At 45.7% G+C, this 23766-nt stretch overlaps 2 protein-coding genes across 3 annotated transcripts in view; one reads left to right on the top strand and one right to left on the bottom strand.

Moving 5' to 3' along the window:
• Nucleotides 1–366: 366 nt before the first annotated feature.
• UPRT (uracil phosphoribosyltransferase homolog) lies at nt 367–18951 on the bottom strand. Its single transcript, XM_040406050.1, has 7 exons — nt 18644–18951; nt 16854–16896; nt 15417–15486; nt 14010–14072; nt 11588–11749; nt 3940–4038; nt 367–827 (listed from the first exon to the last, which is right to left on the bottom strand). Exons 1-7 carry the CDS (start codon nt 18871–18873, stop codon nt 721–723), a joined length of 774 nt encoding a protein of 257 aa, XP_040261984.1. The 5' UTR covers nt 18874–18951; the 3' UTR covers nt 367–720.
• Nucleotides 18952–19146: 195 nt separating this feature from the next.
• Nucleotides 19147–23766, top strand: part of ABCB7 (ATP binding cassette subfamily B member 7) — a 173412-nt gene continuing 168792 nt past the window's right edge. The window contains exon 1 of one of the 2 annotated variants that reach the window (XM_040406048.1): nt 19147–19414. In XM_040406048.1, coding sequence (XP_040261982.1) covers nt 19271–19414 — 144 coding nt within the window. In that variant the 5' untranslated portion in view covers nt 19147–19270. The remainder of the gene's footprint in view (nt 19415–23766) is intronic. The other variant, XM_040406049.1, reaches the window with a different exon arrangement.

Here is a 23766-nt window from a genome sequence, read left to right on the forward strand (position 1 = left end):
AAACGTTCCGTTCCGGAACTGAAGACATCCTGATGCATCCTGAACGGATTTCTCTCCATTCAGAATGCATTAGGATAATCCTGATCAGGATTCTTCCGGCATAGAGCCCCGACGACGGAACTCTATGCCGGAAGACAAGAACGCAAGTGTGAAAGAGCCCTTACCCCGCATGCGTGTCCGCTGCTCCACTCAACTCTATGGGACTGCAGGAGGTAGCTAAGCCCTTGTACTCTGCTATCTTTGACAGTCCCATAGAGTTGAATGGATCAGCGGACAAGCATGCGTGCCTGCTGTTTCATTCAAACAGGGAAACGCGGGCCCCTGCAAATTTACACTAAATGAGTAAATCTGACACCCGCGAATCATATCCACAAATTTATTGTTCAGTTTCCGTTAATACAAATAAATAAATAGTATCTGATGCCCTTGAACTCCTCAGCGCATGGGTAGAAGCGGCTTTTGAATGGAATGTGCATTGAACACTCGGGAAGGTGTGTAAGCAATGAACATCAAGTAAAAATACCATTCAGGTTCTGTGGATGATGGCCTAGCAGTTAGTTTGAATATAAAGCTTGGAAAATCATGTACAGTAAAAAGATTGCATAAGTTAGTGCCCCCTCCAAGCAGCAGTTGGCAAGGCACTGAAGATTAGCCAGGACACTGCAAGACCTTGAGGCAATAGTCAGTCAAGTCTCCCCTCGCACAGGGGGATCCACATGGTCAGTCTGTACCAAAATACTTCTGTCCAAAGTGTGTGGGAGCAACCGGATGGACCTCCGTGGTTAAAATGGTTATGTCTGGAAACTCCTGGATTATGGAGATGGCACCTGTAAAAAATATTACACAAGGTACAAGACAGTATGTGATCAATTTACTCACTCAACTGTTATGCCTTAAAGGGGTGTTCACCTAGGCCAGTGGTGGTGAACCTATGGCAAGGGTGCTAGAGGCGGCACCCGCACCCTGGAATAAGTGGGTTTTGGGTTGCAGTTTGGGACCTTGGTCTCTAAAAGGTTCCCCATCACTGACCTAGGCCCTCGGTATCCATCAGCTCCCTATCGAATGGGTTCTCACGGTTAGCACAGTGGATTACTATTAAAGAGGTCTTATCAAAGGAAACACCACTAATGAGAGCCACTAGCTCCGGAGAATCCGGACAGACGGCTATTGGCCACTCAGCAGCCACTACAGGGAAAATATACTATCGCATATAGCCATTTACAGATTTCATTTTATATAATATAATTCTGCAAGAATTTAGTGCTCCTACTGAACATGAAAGCTTTTGGGGGAATTTTTTTTTTTATTATTGTATTTTACTCATTTTGGACTAAAATCCTTTTTCAATTGACCTTTAAATGTTCAGCCGTTTCTGAGATACAAGAGTTATGAAGCCCTACAGCCGTTTCTGAGATACAAGAACATGTTTGCAAGATGTCATGTTCTGTTTTCTTTGAATCCCGTCAGCTGATGTCTCATGTACGGCTCTTATCTCTAATAAGAATATGGCTTAAATAAATGTTTTTGAAGTCAGGAGATCAGAAATAAGAGGTACACATGAGCTGTCCGCTGATGCAATTAAAAGAAAACAAAGTCAAGCTTGCAAATGAACAGATTTTTTTAAACTCTTGTATATCAGAAAAGGTTGAACAAGACCAGCTGAAAAAATGATTCTTAGCCCAAAATGAGTAAAATGCATACAAAAAAAATATACCCTAGAAGGTGTACATAGCTGGAAGCATTTATTTAGTATAGCTATATTGCAGGCTAATGAACACCAAAAACCTACGTACAGTTATAAATTTACACACACTTTAACCACATTCAGTAAAACTCTGTTTTTCACTACTCCTGACATTTACTACCTGTACACATTCCCTCTTTTAGGTCTGTCAGAATCTCTACTATATTGCAAGAATGTGTAATGTCAGAATAATGCTAGAGGGAAAGATTTATAAAAAAAAAAAAAACTGGCATTTTACGGCTGGAGTATGCAACTCATTAATGACAAGATGCAGGCCTAGTCATAAATCAGGCGCATCCTCTGGCTGTCCATGAGTCAGAATGAAATGTACGATAGCTAGGAGCTGCTGTAGGTTTCTGTCTTCATTTGCTCCTGAAAACAAGCACTAATGAGGATAAATGTGGGGCACCCGCTGGTCCTGCCCCCGCCATGTCCCCTTTTCATAAAGTGGAGAGGGCGGCGCAGAAACGCTACTTGCAACAAAATTTGTTGCAAGTGGCCCTTGAAAAGTTGCACACACACTGTTTGTGATTTTATTTTTATTTTTTGTGTGTGTGAAAAAAAGCATTGATTGGTGACAATCTCCTCCAAACATTTATTTATTTCATCACATTCTCAGTGGATCACACATTCACATACATGTGGTTAGTTTTTGGTGGCATTGTATTTAAATTGTTTAACTTTGGTCAAACTTTTTGGAGTAGCCTTCAACAAGTTTCCCACAATAAGTTGCTGGAATTTTGGGCCATTACTCCTGACAGAACTGGTATAAATGAGTCAGGTCCATAGGCCTCCTTATGCACCTTTTCAGTTTCGCTCATATTTTTTTTATGGGTTTTTGTGATGGCCACTCCATTACCCCCATTTTGTTGTCCTTAAAGGGGTTGGCCACTTTCTGGCTACTGCTGACCAATGTGTATGTGGCACTTACTAATACAGACTTTGTTGATATTCTTTGCCGTTTGCTATATTTGTTAATCCATGCCCCCCTTGTTAGGCAAATCTGTGCTATCTGCACATAAGACATTGTAAACAAGGTGGCATGCCTTATTCTGCACCATTTTCTATATTTCATTATAAAAAGGCTATAATAATCTTTCAAACACATTGGGGAACAGTAGCCAGAAAGTAGCCAACCCCTTTAAGCCATTTTGGCACAACTTTTTAAGTATCCTTGTGGTCACTGTCCATTTGGAAGACCCATTCGTGCCCAAGCTTCAACTTCTTAGGTGATGTCTTAGGGTGTTGATTAAATATCTCCACATACTTTTCCTATTTTGTGAAGTGCACAAGTTACTCCTGCATCAAAGAATCCCCACATGATGCTGCCCCCATGATCCAGGGTTGGGATGTGTTCTTTTGGCCTGCAGGCCTCCTCACTTTTTCCCTCTAATTCATGATGGTCAGTGTGACCAAACAGCTAAATTTTTGTTTCATAATTCAGAGAATATGCCACAAAATAAGTAAGATCTTCATCCCTATGTGCAGTTGCAAACTGTAACCTGTTATTTTTCCTGGCAGTTTTGGAGCGGGGGCTTCTTGATGTTTTACTACTGATATAGATACTTTTGTACCCGTTTCCCCCAGCATCTTCAGAAGGTCTTTTGCTGCTGTTCTTGGATTGATTTGTATTTTTCACACCAAAGTTAGTTCAATTCTAGGAGAGAGACGGCCTCTCCTTCTTATGATGGCTTTGTGGTTCCATGGTGTTAAACTTGCATATCATCATTGAACCAGATGAACGTGGCATCTTCAGGGGTTTGGCAATTGTTCCCAAGGAAGTACAAGATGTCCACATTTTTTTCTTATCTCTTGGCTGTTCTTTTGGTTTTCCCATGATATCAAACAAATAGGAAAGTAGGCCGTGAAGGTAGTTACTGCCATAAGTTCACCTCCAATTAACTCAAATATCATCAATTAGCCAGAGGCTTCTAAAGCCATGACATCATTTAATGGAGTCTTCCAAGCTATTACAAAGTCACAGTCAACTTGGTATATGTAAATTTCTGAGCCGTTGAAAAAGTTATGAAAGGAATGCCGAAATAAATCAATGTCTCTAGTATTAATCTCACATTCCACATCCTTTAATTACAGTAGTGGTCCTAACTGACCTAAGAGAGGGACTGTACTAGGAACCAATGTCAGGCTACGGTGTATGGACACTAACTGTATATACTGTAACTACACAGACTCACCATGTGGAGTAGAGAAGAGACTGAGCAGTATGATACAAGCAGGCTGGACTCCATGTTCGATAAGAACTTTTACAGCTTCAATAACTGTATTTCCAGTACCTATAATGAATTTCATGATTAGAAGAGATCAGTTGAAATGCTTGTAAGTGATTTATATCCATTATTAAATTATTGCTGACCCATTAGATTATCATCAGACTTACATAATATTACTTGCAGCACATGTGCAGGTAACAGCACGTGTCTGCAGCTAGTAATCAGCATTGTTAAACTATTGGCACTGATGTCTTAACGTTTAATATGAACAATGCATGTTTGCAGGCAGGCCCCATGACCTGCGTACTGATGCTGCTCAGGGAACATGCACGGGATCCTCCATAAGTGGTCTCCATTAATTTATACTGGAGATTGACAGGGAACCTAGCGTATGTGCAGTCCGTCCCTGGTGTAAGTAATTGGAGGCAGCTGATGGACGGAATCTTCCATCAGCGGCCGTGTCTCCAGTGCAGCGCTGGCATGCAAGTCAGGGGACTTGCAGGCAAACCCCTTTAAAGAGGTTGTCCGGCCATATATAATTGATGACATCATTAATATCTGATCGGTAGGGGACCTACACCTGGCACTCCCGCCACTTCCTGTTCATTACGCTGCACTTTATCTCGGAAGCGCGTGTAATTAAAAGTACTTGCTTTATACACTTGAATGGAGCGAGTACTTGTAATTACATTAGGCCAGTTCACCATCACCACCACCTCTGGTAGAGAGTTCCATAGTCTCACTGCTCTTACAGTAAAGAACCCTCTTCTACTGTGATAGAAACTTTTCTCTAGACGTAGAGTCACTGTCCTGGGTACAAACAGACCATAGGAGAGCTCTGAATTGACCTTTGAAATATTTATACAGGTAAGTCATATAAAGTCACCCCTGAACCCTGATAATCTTTATGGGAACTGTAGTCCACTCATTCCATGTATTATTTTGGTTGCCCTCCTCTAAACATGCTTCAAATCCACCATGTCTGTCCTACAGACTGGTGCCTAACAACATTAAAAACGTTTTCTGGGTTCAGGATAGGACATCAGTATCAGATAGGAAGGGGTTCACCATCACTGGTAAGCTGCTTGAAGGGTCCACTTCACTGTTTACATCAGGCAGTCTGTAAAGTAGTGGTGATCAAGGGTAGCAGCTTTGTCCTGTTCACTCGAATGGGAGGAAGCTGCGATATCCTGCAATGCTACTACTATGTAAACGGCATGTAGGTAGGTGGATCCATGTTAACAAGAGGCTGCAGCACTCACACGAGTGCCATGGCTCCTTCAAACGGCTTATCGGCAGTGATGCCAATAGATGGACCCCTACCAATCAGATACTGATAGCCTATGGTGAGGATATCCTGAACCCGGAAAACCCCTTAAAAACATTGAGCTGGTGATTTGTGGCGAGGTAGAACTATGCTTATACAAGTATGCACTTATCCATGAACTTTCCTGCCCTAGCAGCAGCTGCCTGGCATTGGCAGTGTAGTTTAGCTTGCTATCCACTAATATCCAGGCCAGGTTTACAAAATGTTTTTCATGCAACAGTGGCATTTGTCATTTATTCCCAAGTGCATACAGTAACCTTACATTTATACATGATTCATTTCAATAATGTAATGGGTGCCATTACACCAGCTCAATGGCTCCCCAGACATCCAATCAGGGATGAAAACCATCACAGCATCAGCGTAGTACTTTTCCATGGTCAATTACCCGAGATGGGTGAGCTGTTTAACATACTCTAGTGACAGTACTTCCCATGGTCCATGGCCCATGGCCCATTACAGGCGAGACGTTCAACATTACTCTGGTGACAGTACTTCCTATGGTCAATGACGACCCAAAACAGGTAAGCTGAATCATACTCTGATGACTGATTCTTCCCACAGTCATAGTATATGGACCTAACCTGTGCAGAGACTGAATATTTTGGCATTTATACACATATGGAATAATGTCTAGACTGAGTGATGCTTTATATGGCCACTAGGGATGAGCGAATAGACTTCGGATGAAACTGTACGAAGTGCTCTCTCCGTACAGTGTTCAAACAAAGTTTTATGCTAATCGACTTAGGATGTTTTATCCGAAGTCGATTTGCTCATCCCTAATGGCCACATACAAAGTAACAAAAAATAAATTGGGCTTCATGCACAAGACCATATTTTTCAATCGTATGCCATCTACATTTATTTTGCGGATAGCACAAGGACCCATGCACACATCTATTTTCTTGCGGATTTACGGGGCTATTCCACAAATTATAGAACATGTCCTATTCTTGTCCGTTCTGTGGACGAAAATGAAAATTACTTACGGGTAATTGGATTTTCCTGAACCCACGACAGCACCACGAGAGAGGATGGATCCGCCCCCCAAAGACAGGAAACCTGCGGCACAAAAAGGCGGAGACTCCTTTCTGCCCTCAGTATGACATTTCCATGGATTTGAGGAACTCCGCCGTATACGTCAGTTTACTTTTCTATTTTCTATTTTTTTGCGACACCCGTGAAAACACTCCACCAGCCAAGAAGGGAGGGATATATAATATACGGGTGCTGTCGTGGGTTCACGTAAATCCAATTACCCGTAAGTAATTTTCATTTTACCACTCACCCACGACAGCACCACGAGAGAGAGAGCCAAGGAAAACTAGGGTGGGATGACAGCAGAAAGCTCCGAAGCTCCAAAGAATAAATCAGAAGGAGAGGAGAGTTCAACTGTAACCGGTAGTGGTCAAAGAAGGTAGAAGGAGAAGACCAAACTGCCTCTTTACAGATGTCCTCGATAGAGACCGCAGCTCTTTCAGCCAATGACGTAGATACAGCCCTTGTGGAGTGTGCCCGAAGACCCTCAGGAGGTTTCTTCCCCGAGGAAGAGTATGCCAGAGTAATTGCTGACTTGATCTATCTTGCCAGAGTCTTCTTTGATGCCTGATGTCCTTTGTTTTTTCCCTGAAAAAGAACAAAAAGCGAGGAAGAATTCCTCCACTCCCTAGTCTCATTCAGGTACTGAATGAGACATCTTCTGACATCCAGGCAATGGAAAAAACTTCCTCCCTGTCTGAAGCTGGATTGTGATAGAAGGAAGGAAGGAAGGAAGGAAGGAAGGAAGGAAGAATAATTTCTTGGGATCTATGAAATTTAGTAGCCACTTTAGGCAAGAAAGCCGGGTCAGGTTTTAAAATGACTGTCCTGAAGGATAGTTGTGTATGGGGGATTTATTGAAATAGCCTGGATCTCAGAGACTCTACATGCAGAGGTCAAGGCCACTAATAAACATAGCTTTAGAGAAATAATTGTTATATTATTTGATGGATAGGCTCAAAATGAGGGACTGTAAGGGCCTGCAGAACCAAATTTAGGTCCCAAGTAGCTATTCTCTGGGAATCATTAAGGGAAGACCTGGAAACGGCTTTAAAGAAACGCATAACCCAAGGATTAGAAGCGTTCGTTAAAGAGGACTGACAAGGCAGACATCTGAACTTTCAGAGTGCTTGGAGACAGGCCCATTTCTAGCCCGTTCTGAAGGAACTCTAAAACCTTATTTAAGGGAGGAGAGCCCGGAAGATTTTTAAACTGAAGACCTGCAAAAGAAAAAAACTTTCGCCAGGTTCTGGCATAAATAGAAATAGTTATTCTTTTCCTGCTACCTAAACGGGTGTTGGTTAGGTTGACAGAAAATCCCTTACTCCTTAACAACTGCCTCTCAAGTTCCACACCGTCAGGTGGAGGTTGTCCACCTGCGGAAGGAAAATCGGACCCTGAAAAAGAAGATCCCGAGTTGCCCGAAGCACCCAAGGATCTGAGATCGATAGCTTTCTCAGCCATGAAAACCATGGTCTCTTCAGCCAAAATGGGGCGATTAGAATTACCCTTGCCTGGTCTTCCCTTATTTTCCTTAGCACACGGGGAATCAGAGGGAAAGGAGGGAAGGCATAGGCCAGAGGAAAATCCCACCTGTGGAGGAAAGCATCCAGCCCACAGGGGGATCCCTCTGGAGACAGGGAAAAAAACTTTTCCACCTTTTTGTTCTGGGCCGTGGTAAACAGGTCTATATGCGGGAGACCCCAGCTTTTCGAGATCTGGGTGAACACGTTCTGGTCCAGACACCACTCTCCCTGGGAAATCTGATGGCGATTTAGAAAGTCCGCCTAAATATTTTCCTTCCCCCTGATGTCCTGATGTGGACTGCTGAGATAGACCTGCATTTGCCCTGTACCATCTGGAGGATGTAACTTAGAGCTAGCATTAGGTCCTGACTCCTGGTCCCCCCCTGCTTGTTTATGTAGGAAACAACTGTTGTATTGTCGGACATAATTCTTAGATCCTTGCCTACACAAAGTGGAAGAGCCTCCTGAATTGTTTCCTTCACTGCCATCAGCTTTTTCATGTTGGAGGAAGCCTTCATTAAGCTTCCCTTCCAACGTCCCTGAAAGGATAACTTCTGAATGTGGTCCCCCCAGCCCCACGGACTTGCGTCTGTTGTCAGACCAACAATGTGGTTCTTTAGCCAAGGAAGACCTCGATTTAAATTGTCTGTCTTCAGCCACCATCTTAGGTTGAGTAAGGTCTGGGAGGATATTGTGAATTTCATATCCAGAGGCAAACTTCCTTTCTGCCAAGTCTCTAGAATCTCCCACTGCAGCTCTCTTGTATGGAACTGTGCCCAAGTGACAGCCGGGATGCAGGAAGTCAAGCTCCCCAAGATCGACATACCTTTTCTTAGAGTGATCCGGGGATGAGCTATCAGGTTTTGAATTTTCTGTCGTATACCGACTATCTTCTCTTCTGTCAAAAAACACTTCTGGAGTCCAAGATTAGGCCCAGGAACTGTTGACGTTGAATAGGTCTTGGCTTTGACTTCCTGTCGTTGAGAATCCAACCCAGCTTCCTCAAGATGCGGATTACTTCCAAGACTGCCACCTCGCAGGATTTCTCTGTTTCTGCCACAATCAAAAAATCGTCGAGATAAGGTATAAATAAGTCCTTTTCCCAGATTTGAGCTGACATTTCTGCTATCACCTTGGTGAAGACCCTGGAGGACATTGCTAAACCAAATGGGAGTGCCTGAAACTGCCAGTGTTTTAATTCTCCTTTCATCTGAATTGCAAATCTCAGGTATTTCTGATAGTTCTTATGAATCAGAACATGGAGATAGGCGTACTTCAAGTCCAGAACCGACATGAAGCATCCCAGCAAGAGTAGATTTATTGTTGAGTTGATAGTCTCCATTCTGAACTTTTTCTCTTTCTCTAGGAGAAAATGGTTCAGACTCTTTAAATTGATTATGGTTCTGTAAGAACCATTAGGCTTTTTTTTTTACCAAAAATAGAGAGGAATAAAACCCTTCTTCTTGATGCTTCGGGACTGCCACTAGAACCTTCTTTTCTGCTAAAGACTGCACTTCTGACGTGATTGCCCCCCCATCATTTTGCGCTGCTTCCGTAATCACCAACCTTAAAGGAGGATTTAAATGAAATTCCAGCTTTAACCCCTCTCTTAAAGTGTCCAGAATCCAAGGGCTGCTGGAAATCTGGGTCCATGCAGGCAGAAAGTGTTTTAACCTTCCTCCTACATGGTCCCTGGCGTCATTGCTGTTCAGATTTTTTCTCTCCTCTGGTTTGTTTGTTGAAGAAATAACCCTTTGTTCCTTCTCTTCGGGATCTTGGTTTGTAAGACTTATCTTCCGTTGTATTTTCTCTGTTACTCCGAAAGGTACGGAAGGTGCGAAAGGATCGGTTGGACCTTTCCCTGGAAAAAAAGGCGCTCTGCGTAGGAAACTTTTTCTACTTGTCAGCAGCCTTATCTAGCAGGTCATCCAGAGCTGATCCGAATAGATACTCTCCCTCACAAGGTACTGCACATAGTCTTTTCTTAGACTGTAAGTCTCCCTTCCAATTTTTCAGCCATAGGGCCCTGCGAGCGGAGTTAGACAGTCCTGCCGCGCGGGCGGACAATCTAATAGCGTCCGCAGATGCATCTGCTAAAAAAATCTAACGCCTTTTTAATATATATGAAGACTAGCTAAAAGGTCCTCTCTAGGGCTCTTGTTCTTTATTTGTTCCTCTAGGTCTGACAACCACATAATAAGGGATCTAGCAGTACAGGTTGAAGCAATGGAAGGTCTGAAGGAAGATTTCGAGGCTTCCCAAGCTCCTTTCAAGAAACCCTCAGCTTTCTTATCTAAGGGGTCTCTTAAAGACCCCATGTCTTCAAACGGAAGAGCCGATCTCTTAGATTCCTTAGAAATGGGCACGTCAACCTTTGGCGCTTTGTTCCAGACAGCGGCTACGTCCTCAGACTCTTGTTTGGTTTACGCCATTCTTCATTAATTAAGGCCGATACATTTTTATGCAAAGGGAAAGACCTAGACTGTTTTGTCTGCAGGCCCCCAAACATAATGTCCTGCACCGACCTAGCCTCCTTAACGTCTTCTATACTCATAGTAGCTTTGATCGCTTTCAAGATCCACATCCTCTACGGGAAAGAAAGCTCTCTTAATTTCGTTATTATCGGAATCCGAGGAGAGGGATGAAGCGTCAGAGTCAAAACCAAAAGACTGGACCTCCTCCCCCTCATTTGACTCCGAAGACATCGCCTTAGACTCCTTTTCTTTTTTCTTTGATTTAGCCTCTCTGGAACTATCTGGCTTTTTGGAGGATAAAGAAGCGTTAATCTCAGCTCTTACGAAATTCTGTAGACAGCTATAAAAAGATGGAGTCTCCTCAGCCACTGTTATCTATACATTGCTGGCATAACCTCTTGCTATATTCAAAAGCCAGAGAACATTTGCACAAGGCACATTCTTTGTGACGTATTTTAGAAACCGCTTTTTTAGGTTTTTCCTGCAAGACACATACATTTATACATCAAAAGATGGTCATAAAATAAGTGGCTATACAAGCCTCTCACCCCTCCCTGGTACCGAGGTCGGGTTGGCCGCCGGATCCTCCATAGTTTGTTTCTTTTCCTCATCAATACTGTAGCTCCTGCTCCCAGACGCTGTCTCTGTAATTGCGACCGCCGGCAGCCATTTTCGGGTTCCAGTGGCGCTTTAAACCACACACCCCCCTGCACGTGATTCCGATCCGTGCGCTCCATGCCTCACTCTCAACCCGGAAGTGGCGGTCATGTGAGCGAAGCCTTTCCTAAGACTCCTCCCCCTGGCCGGATCTCCTGCGCTGACTGATGCTTACCGGTGCTTGTTATCGCATCGAAGCATCATGCTCCTCCAGCGCTCAGGAACGCTGAGCCATCACGCCTCTGCTTGCCTCCCTGCGCACAGCATAAACCGAGGGCCGCAGGTAACAGGGCAGCCTAGGGGGAAGAGGACGAACCACAGACAGGAAACCATACTGAGGGCAGAGAGGAGTCTCCGCCTTTTTGTGCCGCAGGTTCCTGTCTTTGGGGGGCGGATCCATCCTCTCTCGTGGTGCTGTCGTGGGTGAGGGGTAAAATAGTCCTTTATAATTCATGGGAGTGAGAAACACGGACTGCACACAGAAGGGGTCTGTAATTTGCAAATCCGTTGTTTGTGGACTCAAATATGAACATAGTCGTATGTATGAAGCCTAAAGGAGATAAGGTCCATTTAATGGCGTCACTCACTTAGTATTGGGTACATCAACAACACCTTCCTCCTATAAATGTCTGGTGGGAATTTAGCGTAGTAAACTTTGGCACGTTGTGTTTCCTCATCGCTCTGGATTAGGATCTTCCCAATTCGGATAGAGCGACAGCAATCACGTAGACCTTGTTCCATGGCCTCACCTGAAAAAGTGAAGAAGCAGCAGTGAGCTGGTAGTTTTCTCATGTATGCATCACTGCTCAGTCTCCACAGGCAAAGACCAGTCTCACACACAACACTTTATTTAATGGTGATTTTAGTCAGTGTCACATTATACTAGTCTTGTGGGTTTTCTAAATCAGGACCACTTTTAAAATGTCACATCATGAAATCAAGAAGATTAGGGACCCCTCCACTCTGCTGGACAGGGCAGAATGCTACCTAGTTCTCTATAATGACCCCCCTCCCCCCTTCCCAATGCCCAGGTCCCTCCTATACATTATACTTACCTGCTCCCCAGTACCCGCGTTTCTCTGCATCTCTGCATAGCCGCCACTGCAGCATCTCCTGCGATGCTAGAGAGGCTCGACCAGTCGCGGCCTGCTATTCCCCCTCCCCCGATGTTTTGATCAGAGCGAGGAGGAGATGCAGCGGCGACCGTGCAGGGATCCAAAATGGGGGGGGGAGGCATTATAGGTGTTGGATAAACCCTTTAAGAGGCCCACACATTTTGATAGGCACCATCTAATGTCTTCATAGTTTCCAAGAGCATAACCTTATTTAATTTTTAGTTCAGAGTCATATAAGGACTTATTTTTTTTTGCAGGCCAGGTTGTATTTTTGATGGCAACATTTAATTTACCATAACTTGTATTAGAAAATAGGGAAAACATTCTTTAGGGGAGTAAAAAAAAATTAAAAACAAATTCCAAAAATTCCACCATGGTTTATTGGGTTTTAATTTTACAAAGTTCACTGAGAGTTAAAAACGACACAAGGATCTCATTCTGTGGGGCAGTGCAATTACAATACCTGATTTATATAGTTTTTATAATGTTTTTCTACTTAAAAAATAAAATAAAAAACAACCTTTGAAAAAAATTCTTTGTATCACCATATTCTGAGAGCCAAGTATCAGAATATGTTTCAAAACTTTTTTTACGGTACTTTTTATTCCCCTTAGGGGACATGTACACGCGATCTTCTGATCGGTGGTACCACAGTCTGCTATTGCAGTCTATGGGATTTTCCCTGGCTGACTAAATCAGCCATGCTACAGGCAGGGTTTCACAGGCAGGGTTTCACAGGCAGCTTACTATGGCAGGCCTGGGAGCCTTCCAATGCCCTGGGCTGTCGTAGTAACTGATCATAGCCCTGCGATTTCACTGTAGGGCCTTTGATAAGAGGACAGAGCTGCCTACCTTTGTTTAAGGCCTCTTGCCCACGAACGTTAAGGCTCCATGCCCGTGCTGTGGACCGCAAATTGCAGTCTGCAATGCACAGGTACCGACCACGGGGCAGACGCATGCAGATCGTGGACCCATTCACTTGAATGGGGGTCACGATCAGTCCGTTCCACAAAAAGATAGAACAAGTTCTATTTTTTGGGCAACGGAAGCACGGAATGGAACACCACAGAAACACTACAGGGTTCCGTTCTGCACCACCGGATTTGCGGACTCATTCAAGTCAATGGGTCTGCATCCGTGATGTAGACTGCACACGGCCGGTGCCCCGTGTATTGCGGAACCACTGTATGCAGGACGCAATACGGCCACGGGAGCACTATGGTCGTGTGCAAGAGGCCTAACTGCCCAGATGTTGCAGTCACTACTGAAGGCCCCGGCTGTATTACAGAGCCAGCACCCATGCACACAGAGTGGGCTTAGTCCATGAGCCCACCCCACACAATCTGTGTACCTATAACAGATATATCAGTCATGAGTTGTTAAGGGGTTAAAAGCATTAGGTTTGTGGCTTCCCCCAACAATAACCGCCTGTCACCAGGGAACCTGCAATAAAGAGGATGCTATCCGCATACTATTCCTGGTCAATCTTTACAGTAATAGGCTACATTCACATTACAGATTTTGAAAACACGTTTTTAAAATCAGCGCATAATCCACACTGATTTTAAAAGTGTTTTTTTTTTTGCACAGTTTTTTTTTTTGGGGTGGGGGGGGGGGGGGAGGGAGTGTGTACTGCATTTGTACTTGTGGATCAGCGCCAGAGTGAATTCTGCACCAAGATAGGGCATGTGCGCCTTCCCATTCAAATGAATAAGCAGTCGTGTGGAGGCTTTTAGTGCCAAAAGTTCTGTGCGAAGAGGCCCATACGGTTTCCCTTGTAATAACTTGTTCCTCTACAGTACCCTCCTTCCTTTATAGGAGCAGATTTCCCCCTCGCCCACTACGTTGCAGCACATTTTGATACTAGATGAGCACCCAGTGAATAATCACTTACCACTTCTCATAATGCTCACTCCACAGTTCCCTTTCTCGAACTTCACCCCCTCATACTTGTAACCTAGGGAGAAAAACAGATTATAAATTTTTTTCAGTTTTAGTGTTTTGTCACACAAGTTTCTCGCCTACATTGTCTGGGCTATTGACTACGAGTTATTGTGCCCTGTAAGTAGCCATTTCAGGCTGGTGCAGGGCCAACGGTGTTCTTCAACGGAATTACTGACAATGTGCAAAGGACCAGAACGATGTTTCCGTTTTGTATAGATGCTAGGGATGAATAGAAACAGAATATACTATTTATACACTGCTCACAAAAAGTTAGGGATATTTGGCTTTCGGGTGAAATTTAACAAAAACATAAAGTTCACGCTACATTGATATTCTATCATGAAAATAGGGCATTTAAGTAGAAGCAGCAATGGCGATTTCCCCATCTCAAACAATGTATTGAAACAAAAGCCAACAACAGTGGTGGGTATACCCCATAAAAATGTCAGGGTCTCAATAACTTGTCAAGCTGTAATTGATGCTCAAGCCAACATGACAACGACGTCTCATGCTGTTCACAAGAGGGCTGAGATGATTACTTGATTCAATAAAGTAACTCGACACAAAAAATCCTTGATGCAAATTGTGACCATGGAGCGTGAGTGAAGCGCTTGCTATTACTCGCGCTCCGTGGTCACCCGCCGGCCCGCACTGCACGTAAGCACTCACTACGACCTGACGCTGTGTGACATCAGGAGGACAGTGCAGCGCGTGGAGAAGAAGAAAGATTGACGAGCTGTGGAGCAGCTACCCCAGAGGGAAGGCAAGTATTTTATTTCACCGATGCTGGGGACGTGGCTAGGAGGGGGAGATGGTGGTACTCGGGGGGCTGATGAGTTTTTATAAAGAAAAACGCTCTTTTAATTCGTTTTTTTTCTGTCATTAGAGTACTCAATTAATCAGTAGAATACTCGATTAGTAAAATAGTCAATAGCTGCAGCCCTAGTTCACAAGTCGACTTATTGTCTGCTGAGGCATGGCATCCCACTCTTCTTGAAGGGCAGCTCTCAGGTCATTGAGGTTTTCAATGGGATTCAGGTCTGGAGAAAGTGCATTCACTCTATTTGAGGTACCCCGATCTCCAGAAGCCGTTCCCCAACTATGCGACCTCGATGAGCAGGCGCATTGTTGTCCATCAAGATGAAATTAGGCCTGTGTTGTTCATGGAGAGGCATAGTGACTGGATTAAACAGGTTATCCGGTCCCAAAATCAAAGTTCTTGAAACGGGAACACACACACTTTATGTGAAACCACTCATCCCTCTAACATGACTGGCCAAGCAGGATTACATGGTCAGCTCCCCAGCACGTAAAACGCAGTGACTGGTAAGGAATACATGAACCCCAACAATCTTACCAGTAGGTGTAGTAACCGTGCATTCTGTATATGGCAGCTGATTCAGACCTTCCTCAACCACCAGCCGTATCTGCAGGGATAAAGCAATAATAAAATACAGACCAGGTCCTGTTATCCAGACTATGGGATATGAAGATGATATATTAGAGGAAATGCACAGTCCATGTGAGAGCCTTGCTGCCCTCTGTGCACCGTACACACTGGAGGATGAAGCCAGGGGATGCAGGGAGAGCAGCAAAAGGCCACTTGAGACCACAAGTGCAGCCCCTGATTTCGGCAGTTGGGGCCACAGCGCAGCGCCATATGCTTGGTAGTGGTTGTGCATGGTATTGCAGCTCATATTCAATGAATGAGCCTAAGCTTCAATACCATGCACAATACTACCAGGCGTATGGAGACGTGTCTGGTAAACAAAGAAAACGTGGTGCTCCAACTCCTTCAGTTAACTAATGGTGAGGGCGACAGGAGTCACACCCCACTGATCTGATATCAATAGCCTAAACTATGGGCGGCATCAATCTGGAAAGCCCCTTTAGTGATGCTGTCTATGGTGCTGAACTGATTGGTCCCAGCCATTGAAAATCTGTTCCTTTGGTAAAAATGAGAGCAGACCTTGTTTCCTGTCTTTCTTGTTCTTACGCCTGCTTACAGACTCCCTGTAAAAAACAAAATGTAAAAAACCTCATTTACCTAATATTGCTCGCTCCAGTGTTGGTGGCCATCTCTTCTGTAAAATGCAATGGTCAAATAAGCAATATGCACCAACAGCACTACTTTAACACAGTAGGTGACCACATTGGTTTCCACATGGGGATTAAAGGGGTATCTCCATTTCAGACAATGGTGGGGGCATATCGCTAGGATATACCAGCGGTGGGACCCGCACCTACAACGAGAAAGAAGCGGGGAGCGCTGTGGCTGGAGGACCCCGGATTTCCCGGGGTCCGTCCACCACCAAGCGCTGCTCCCATGGAAGTGAATAGGAGCGCACTGCGCATGCTCCCATTCATTTCTATGGGGAAGACGGCAACAGCCGAGCCAGCGCTCGGCTATTTTCGGCAGCCCTACAGAAATGAATGGAGGGTGGCTGCGCATGCGCAGTGCGCCCTCCGTTCATTTCCCGACTCCGTTCTAATTGTAGGTCCCACCGCTGGGACCCGCACCTATCAGACAATGGAGGCATATCCTAGCGATATGCCCCCCATTGTCTGAGATCAGAAAAGCCCTTTAAGTGTGGTCACCTCACTACTAGTCGGCTGCCTATTAATTTGGGAGTCCGGAGGACTCCTTAATAACTCATGTAGGCCTTAAAACTCAAACTTCCTTCTAATGGTAGATAAGTCCTATTAGTTCACTGGTTATAAGACTTCTGAAAAGCCCTAGAAAGTCGTGTCCCACATGATGCCATAAAGTTGTGAGATGTACATAAATACATACCAAGCGATCAGCCGAAAACACAAAATCTCCTCGACTTGTGGTCCTGGAAAGGAGAAGTAAAGACTGGTTACAAATGCCTGGCCCAAAGAGTGAATCACGCAATCGAAAGCGGCATTGGACATGCTGACATATGCATAGACACTTGATTGTGAGGTTAGGGATGGTCCTGCTGGTCGTATACCCAACATGTCCTCTTACACCGACTTCTATGGCTGTCACAGCTAGCGTCTGCATCCTGCTAGCGTCATTCCTGTTTGATGTTCTCACGTTGAGGGTATAGCTTCCTTCTAGAAGGGGGTGCACATAGTTTCATGTCCATTTGTCATCTCTGAGCAAGAATCCAGTGACCACAGCTGTTTCGTCACATTCACAGGATGGGTGACATTGCAATGTGCTGAGAACGTGCTGGTAAATTTAATTATCTGAAATCAGAGCTCACATATTCCTATCCTTAAAGGGGTTCTCCAGGATTTTTTTTTTTCACCTATCCTTAGGATAGGTCATCATTATGAGATCGGTGGGGGTTGGACACCGGCACACCAAGCGATGCAGTAGCTCAGAACTACACAGCGCCGTCCAAAATGCTGAACGCTGTGCTCTCATTCAAGTGATGGAGCCTATACAGAACAGCTGATTAGTTGGACCTCCAGGGATCTGATATTGAGGACCTTACCTAAGGATAGACCATCTATATACAAATCAGGCAATGTCTACCATTCACTGCAGCTCTTTGCTCCACTGATGATTTGGGTCATTACCAAGTCAGTGCCAAGTCAGAGACACATGTTGGCACCAGTCCCGTCACTGTGTAGGCTCGACTCTCGCTCCATTCAACCAGGGGACATGGCATCCCCATTCTCATGCGTGATGTGGTCCCAGTGGTCAGACCTCCAGCCAGCTGTTATCCCCTAACCCAGTGATAGGCAAACTGCGGCTCTCCAGCTGTTGCAAAACTACAACTCCCACCATGCCCTGCTGTAGGCTGAAAGCTGTAGGCAGCCTTTGCATGCTGGGAGTTGTAGTTCTGCAACAGCTGGAGAGCCGCAGTTTGCCTATCACTGCCCTAACCCAAGGATCAGCAACCTCCAGCTGTTGCGAAACTACAACTCCCAGCATGCTCCATTCACTTCTTGTTAAGTCCTGAGAACAGGCAAGCAGTGTGCATGCTGGGAGTTATAGTTTCACCACAGCTGAAGGGTCGAACGTTTCTGACCCATGCCCTATCCTGTGAATAGCAGAAAACTTCTTGTTTCCAGAATCTCACCCTAAAGAGCAAATAGGAAAGTAGAGAATATCCCTCAAAAAAGAAGGAAACAGGAAGACTGCGCCAAGATATTCTCTCACGGTATTCGGGCCCTTTCACAGGCTGAACAGCTGACTCTCATTTGTTGGATGACTTGATCTTTCCTGCAACCGCAGAAATCATAATTTATCAGCAGACATCACCAACAGTATGCAAGTTGTATGGAAAATGAATGATCGTAGTAACGATCATTCATCCCCTATGAAGCCTGTGTAACGTGGTCGCCTGGCGCTCATTACGGACCCGCATCGCACTGTGTATGGGTCTCAGTCTACAATTGGCAGACGCTGGCTTTACCGCAGTGACTGGAGCGGAGCCCGGCTAGGTCTGTAAATAACCTGCAGAACCCGAGCCTCTGCGTGGACGAGGCCTTAAAGGACCCTACTAAACTGATTTTGGGGGGGGAGCAGCGTACCCCAGTGTCTTCTCCTGTCCCCCGGTACTGACATAGAACATGATGAGGAGCACTGTACTCTGCAATGCTCACCTGTCCCGGATGATGGTCTGCAGTTCCCGGATCTGGTCATTCATGGGCAGCAGCTTGAGCTGAGGTCCCACCAGCTGCTGCTGCTCTTCGGGCACATCCACGTCAGGACTGCAGCTGCTTTCGCTCTCCTTGTCCGCCTCATTGCTGCTTCCGCTGCCGTCTACAAACCGTATGTGCCGGTGGGAGAGCTCCGGCTCCCGCTGCGGCTCCTCCTGCTGCTCGCCCGGCATGTCTCCCACGCACTCCGGCCTCACACTGTCTACACCTAGCAGCGTGCTCTGCTCTCGCGAGGCTTCTCTGCCTCCATTCCGGTTAGCTGTCACTAATGTCAATCATACGCAAACCCCGCCCCCCGCTGTCAGGTTCTAGGATAAACTTTTCGGATAAAGTCATGCGGGCGGTAAAATGTCAAATTCTGGACCTCATTTCTTGCTGGAACGTCCCATTATTATTAAGTGTGCGGCCGGCTCCGTACAACAAGCCGCTGTTCGGCTCCTGGCTGCCAGTGACAGGGGCGGGCTTCCTGTCAAACGCGTACACTCTAGCGGCTACTAGGCTTTTGCTCTATGGTTGTGGAGGACTGAGAGTCTTTCAGTGAGTCTTGCTGCAGACCCCGTGACCCCGGACATGGCGCTGCTCATAGTGCATAGTGTGTCCCAGAGGAGACCGGAGTCACTATGGCAGCTCAGGAGGACGCTCAGCTCCTGGTATCCAGGGGAGCGAAGGTTCAAGACGAGCAGGTCCCGGACAAGGGGACAGGAGAGCAGCCAGGTGAGGGGGCAGTGTGGTGAAGGGCGCGGGGAAAGTTAGGGGCATGTCTGGGGGCAGCGTATACACCCCTGCTCCTGTCAGGTGGCTGGCAGACTGATTACAGGGTGAGAAGAGGGTGGCTGCCCTACTGGTGCCAGGTCACTGCTTGCTCTAAGGCTCTGTTCACACTCTTCAGCTTGCAGATCCTTCACAGAACTTGTCCAAATCCTATGCAACACGGATCCGTCCAAGTGGTCCTGGCTGCAGTGGGACGTGTGAACACAGGCTAAGGATTCCTGGGACTTTAAAGGATTTTTCTCACCATAAACGCTAATAGGATATCAAATGTCTGAGCGGACCGCACAGCTCTTCCCATCTATCCCGACCACATATACATCCCCTGTTCCCAGGACTAGTGCCTTGCAGGACTGGCACGGTGTGGGCCACGGTTTTCAGTCTTATGTCAGTACAGTTCAGTAGATCCGAGGTCTGGCAGGGACACACAGCATTATAAATCATTATAAGGCCTCATGCACGCGACCGTAAGCATTTTGTGGTCAGCAAACCACGTATTTGCAAAACACAGAAGTGGTCCGTGTGCCATCCGCATTTCGTTGCAGACCCACTGACTTATGGGTTTTTGGTCCACATTTACGGACAGGTATAGGACGTGTTCTGTCTTTTGCGCAACTGACATACGGATGCGGAAGGCTCATAGATGACTTCTGTGTGCTTTCTGGACCGCAGAATGCTCACAGTCATGTGCATGAGGCCTAATGCGGTCCTGTCAGAGGAGTCCAGGACAGGGAATCGCGCTCCCGCACGCAGCAAGCTCGCTCGTCCTAGACTGGTTTTAGTCTCTCGGAGTGAACACGGTGTTGGAGGTTTATCAAAGGAGAACTGACTTAGCCCTCGTCCACATTTCCGTGTCAGTGCCACGTCCGTGAATAAAAGCATATGTGTTTTATATCAGCGAGTCTGCTTTCACCATCCGTGTGTGTGGAAAATGTGGGCAGCACACGTCAGTGAAGAACTGGACAAGTCCTTAGTCCCAAGGCGCTCTGAAAAATGAAAGGTGGAATCTGATTGAAAAGTCAGTTTTCCTTTACACCAGTTTTGATAAATCTCCCTCAATATATTGTCATTAGAGATGGGCGAATTTCATATTTTGATATTCGTTAACACTTCGTTTGTTGATTTAAAGGTGAATTGCGTTATGGATTCTGTTACCACGTACTATAACGCAATTCTATGACGTTTTGCAGCCCATAGACTTCTATTATGACGGAATGAATAACGGAATGCCTCTAAAGGCATTCCGTCATAGAATTGCATTTTTGTCCGTGGTAATGGAATCCATAACGCAATTCACCTTTAACCACTTCACATCCACCCATAGGACGTTTATCTCTGAATGGACATTCTTTAACTAATCGTGCAGCTGCCGTGCAGGGGGCCGCTGTCAGTGACAGTAGGGCAACCCAGAGAGAAGGCAGGGACAGTTCCCAGGTGTCCCCGCCTTCTAGATCGCTGTATACACTGCGCTCGCCGAGGGCTGTGTATACAGAGCAGGAAGCGCTATGCTCTTCCTGTCCCAGCCCGGCGGTCATGTGACTGCCGGGGCCGGGAGAGTGCAGGAGCTGTCGGGTCTTCTACAGACCTCGATCAGCCCTGCACTGAGGCTGTACAGCGCTGTATAGCGCTGTACAGCCTCTCTGGGGGGTGTATTTCCCCTGTAACTGGGGCTACTATGTCAGTGAAAAAAAAAAACAAGTGAAGGTAAATATCCCCCAGAGGTCTTGTATGACCTTATGGGGGACGCAAAGTGTAAAATAAAATAAAAAAATAATAAAGTGTTTTAAAAAAAAAAAAAAAAAAAAATTTCACATGTAAAAAAATTAATTAAAAAAAAACCCCAATTAACCACCTCAGCCCCTATAGCTTAGGGCTCTTTCACACTTGCGTTCTTGTCTTCCGGCATAGAGTTCCGTCGTCGGGGCTCTATGCCGGAAGAATCCTGATCAGGATTATCCTAATGCATTCTGAATGGAGAGAAATCCGTTCAGGATGCATCAGGATGTCTTCAGTTCCGGAACGGAACGTTTTTTGGCCGGAGAAAATACCGCAGCATGCTGCGCTTTTTGCTCCGGCCAAAAATCCGGAACACTTGCCGCAAGGCCGGATCCGGAATTAATGCCCATTGAAAGGCATTGATCCGGATCCGGCCTTAAGCTAAACGTCGTTTCGGCGCATTGCCGGAGCCGACATTTAGCTTTTTCAGAGTGGTTACCATGGCTGCCGGGACGCTAAAGTCCTGGCAGCCATGGTAAAGTGTAGCGGGGAGCGGGGGAGCAGTGTACTTACCGTCCGTGCGGCTCCCCGGGCGCTCCAGAGTGACGTCAGGGCGCCCCAAGCGCATGGATCATGTGATCGCATTGGACACGTCATCCATGCGCTTGGGGCGCTCTGACGTCATTCTGGAGCGCCCCGGGAGCCGCACGGACTGTAAGTATACCGCTCCCCCGCTCCTACTATGGCAACCAGGACTTTAATAGCGTCCTGGGTGCCATAGTAACACTGAACGCATTTGGAAGACGGTTCCGTCTTCAAATGCTTTCAGTACACTTGCGTTTTTCCGGATCCGGCGTGTAATTCCGGCAAGTGGAGTACACGCCGGATCCGGACAACGCAAGTGTGAAAGAGGCCTTAAAGACCAGGCCACTTTTTACACTTCTGACCTACACTACTTTCACCGTTTATTGCTCGGTCATGCAACTTACCACCCAAATGAATTTTACCTCCTTTTCTTCTCACTAATAGAGCTTTCATTTAGTGGTATTTCATTGCTGCTGACATTTTTACTTTTTTTGTTATTAATCGAAATTTAACGATTTTTTTGTAAAAAAAATGACATTTTTCACTTTCAGTTGTAAAATTTTGCAAAAAAAACGACATCCATATATAAATTTTGCTCTAAATTTATTGTTCTACATGTCTTTGATAAAAAAAAAAATGTTTGGGTAAAAGTTATAGCGTTTACAAACTATGGTACAAAAATGTGAATTTCCGCTTTTTGAAGCAGCTCTGACTTTCTGAGCACCTGTCATGTTTCCTGAGGTTCTACAATGGCCAGACAGTACAAACACCCCACAAATGACCCCATTTCGGAAAGTAGACACCCTAAGGTATTCGCTGATGGGCATAGTGAGTTCATAGAACTTTTTATTTTTTGTCACAAGTTAGCGGAAAATGATGATTTTTATTTATTTTTTCTTACAAAGTCTCATATTCCACTAAGGCTACTTTCACACTAGCGTTCGGAGCGGATCCGTCTGATGTTTCATCAGACGGATCCGCTCCGATAATGCAGACGTTCGCATCCGTTCAAAACGGATGCGTCTGCATTAAAACTTAGAAAATTTTCTAAGTGTAGAAGTTGTCTGAGCGGATCCGTTCAGACTTTACATTGAAAGTCAATGGGGAACGGATCCGCTTGAAGATTGAGCCATATAGTGTCATCTTCAAGCGGATCCGTCCCCATTGACTTACATTGTAAGTGTGGACGGATCCGCTCGCCTCCACACGGCCAGGCGGACACCCGAACGCTGCAAGCAGCGTTCAGGTGTCCGCTCACTGAGCGGAGCGGAGGCTGAACGCTGGCAGGCGGATGCATTCTCAGTGGATCCGCCTCCACTGAGAATGCATTGGGGCCAGACGGATGCGTTCGGGGCCGCTCGTGAGCCCCTTCAAACGGTGCGCACGAGCGGACACCCGAACGCTAGTGTGAAAGTAGCCTAACTTGTGACAAAAAATAAAAACTTCTATGAACTCACTATGCCCATCAGCGAATACCTTGGGGTGTCTTCTTTCCAAAATGGGGTCACTTGTGGGGTAGTTATACTGCCCTGGCATTCTAGGGGCCCAAATGTGTGGTAAGTAGTTTGAGATCAAAATGTGTAAAAAATGACCGGTGAAATCCGAAAGGTGCTCTTTGGAATGTGGGCCCCTTTGCCCACCTAGGCTGCAAAAAAGTGCCACACATGTGGTATCACCGTACTCAGGAGAAGTTAGGGAATGTGTTTTGGGGTGTCATTTTACATATACCTATGCTGGGTGAGATAAATATCTTGGTCAAATGCCAACTTTGTATAAAAAAATGGGAAAAGTTGTCTTTTGCCAAGATATTTCTCTCACTCAGCATGGGTATATGTAAAATGACACCCCAAAACACATTCCCCAACTTCTCCTGAGTACGGAGATACCACATGTGTGACACTTTTTTGCAGCCTAGGTGGGCAAAGGGGCCCATATTCCAAAGAGCACCTTTCGGATTTCACCGGTCATTTTTTACACATTTTGATTTCAAACTTCTT

This window comes from Bufo bufo, chromosome 8, assembly GCF_905171765.1.
Source record: "Bufo bufo chromosome 8, aBufBuf1.1, whole genome shotgun sequence".
In the NCBI taxonomy this organism is placed as follows: Eukaryota; Metazoa; Chordata; class Amphibia; order Anura; family Bufonidae; genus Bufo; species Bufo bufo.

Bases quoted from the DNA above. Each gene is read 5' to 3' on its own strand.
- UPRT (XM_040406050.1), bottom strand. From the start codon at position 18,873: ATGCCGGGCGAGCAGCAGGAGGAGCCGCAGCGGGAGCCGGAGCTCTCC. The intron at 15,487-16,853 runs GTATGTATTTAT...TTATCCCTGCAG, and splicing joins TGTTTTCGGCTGATCGCTTG to ATACGGCTGGTGGTTGAGGA. The intron at 4,039-11,587 runs GTGAGTGACGCC...AATTCATTATAG, and splicing joins GTTGATGTACCCAATACTAA to GTACTGGAAATACAGTTATT.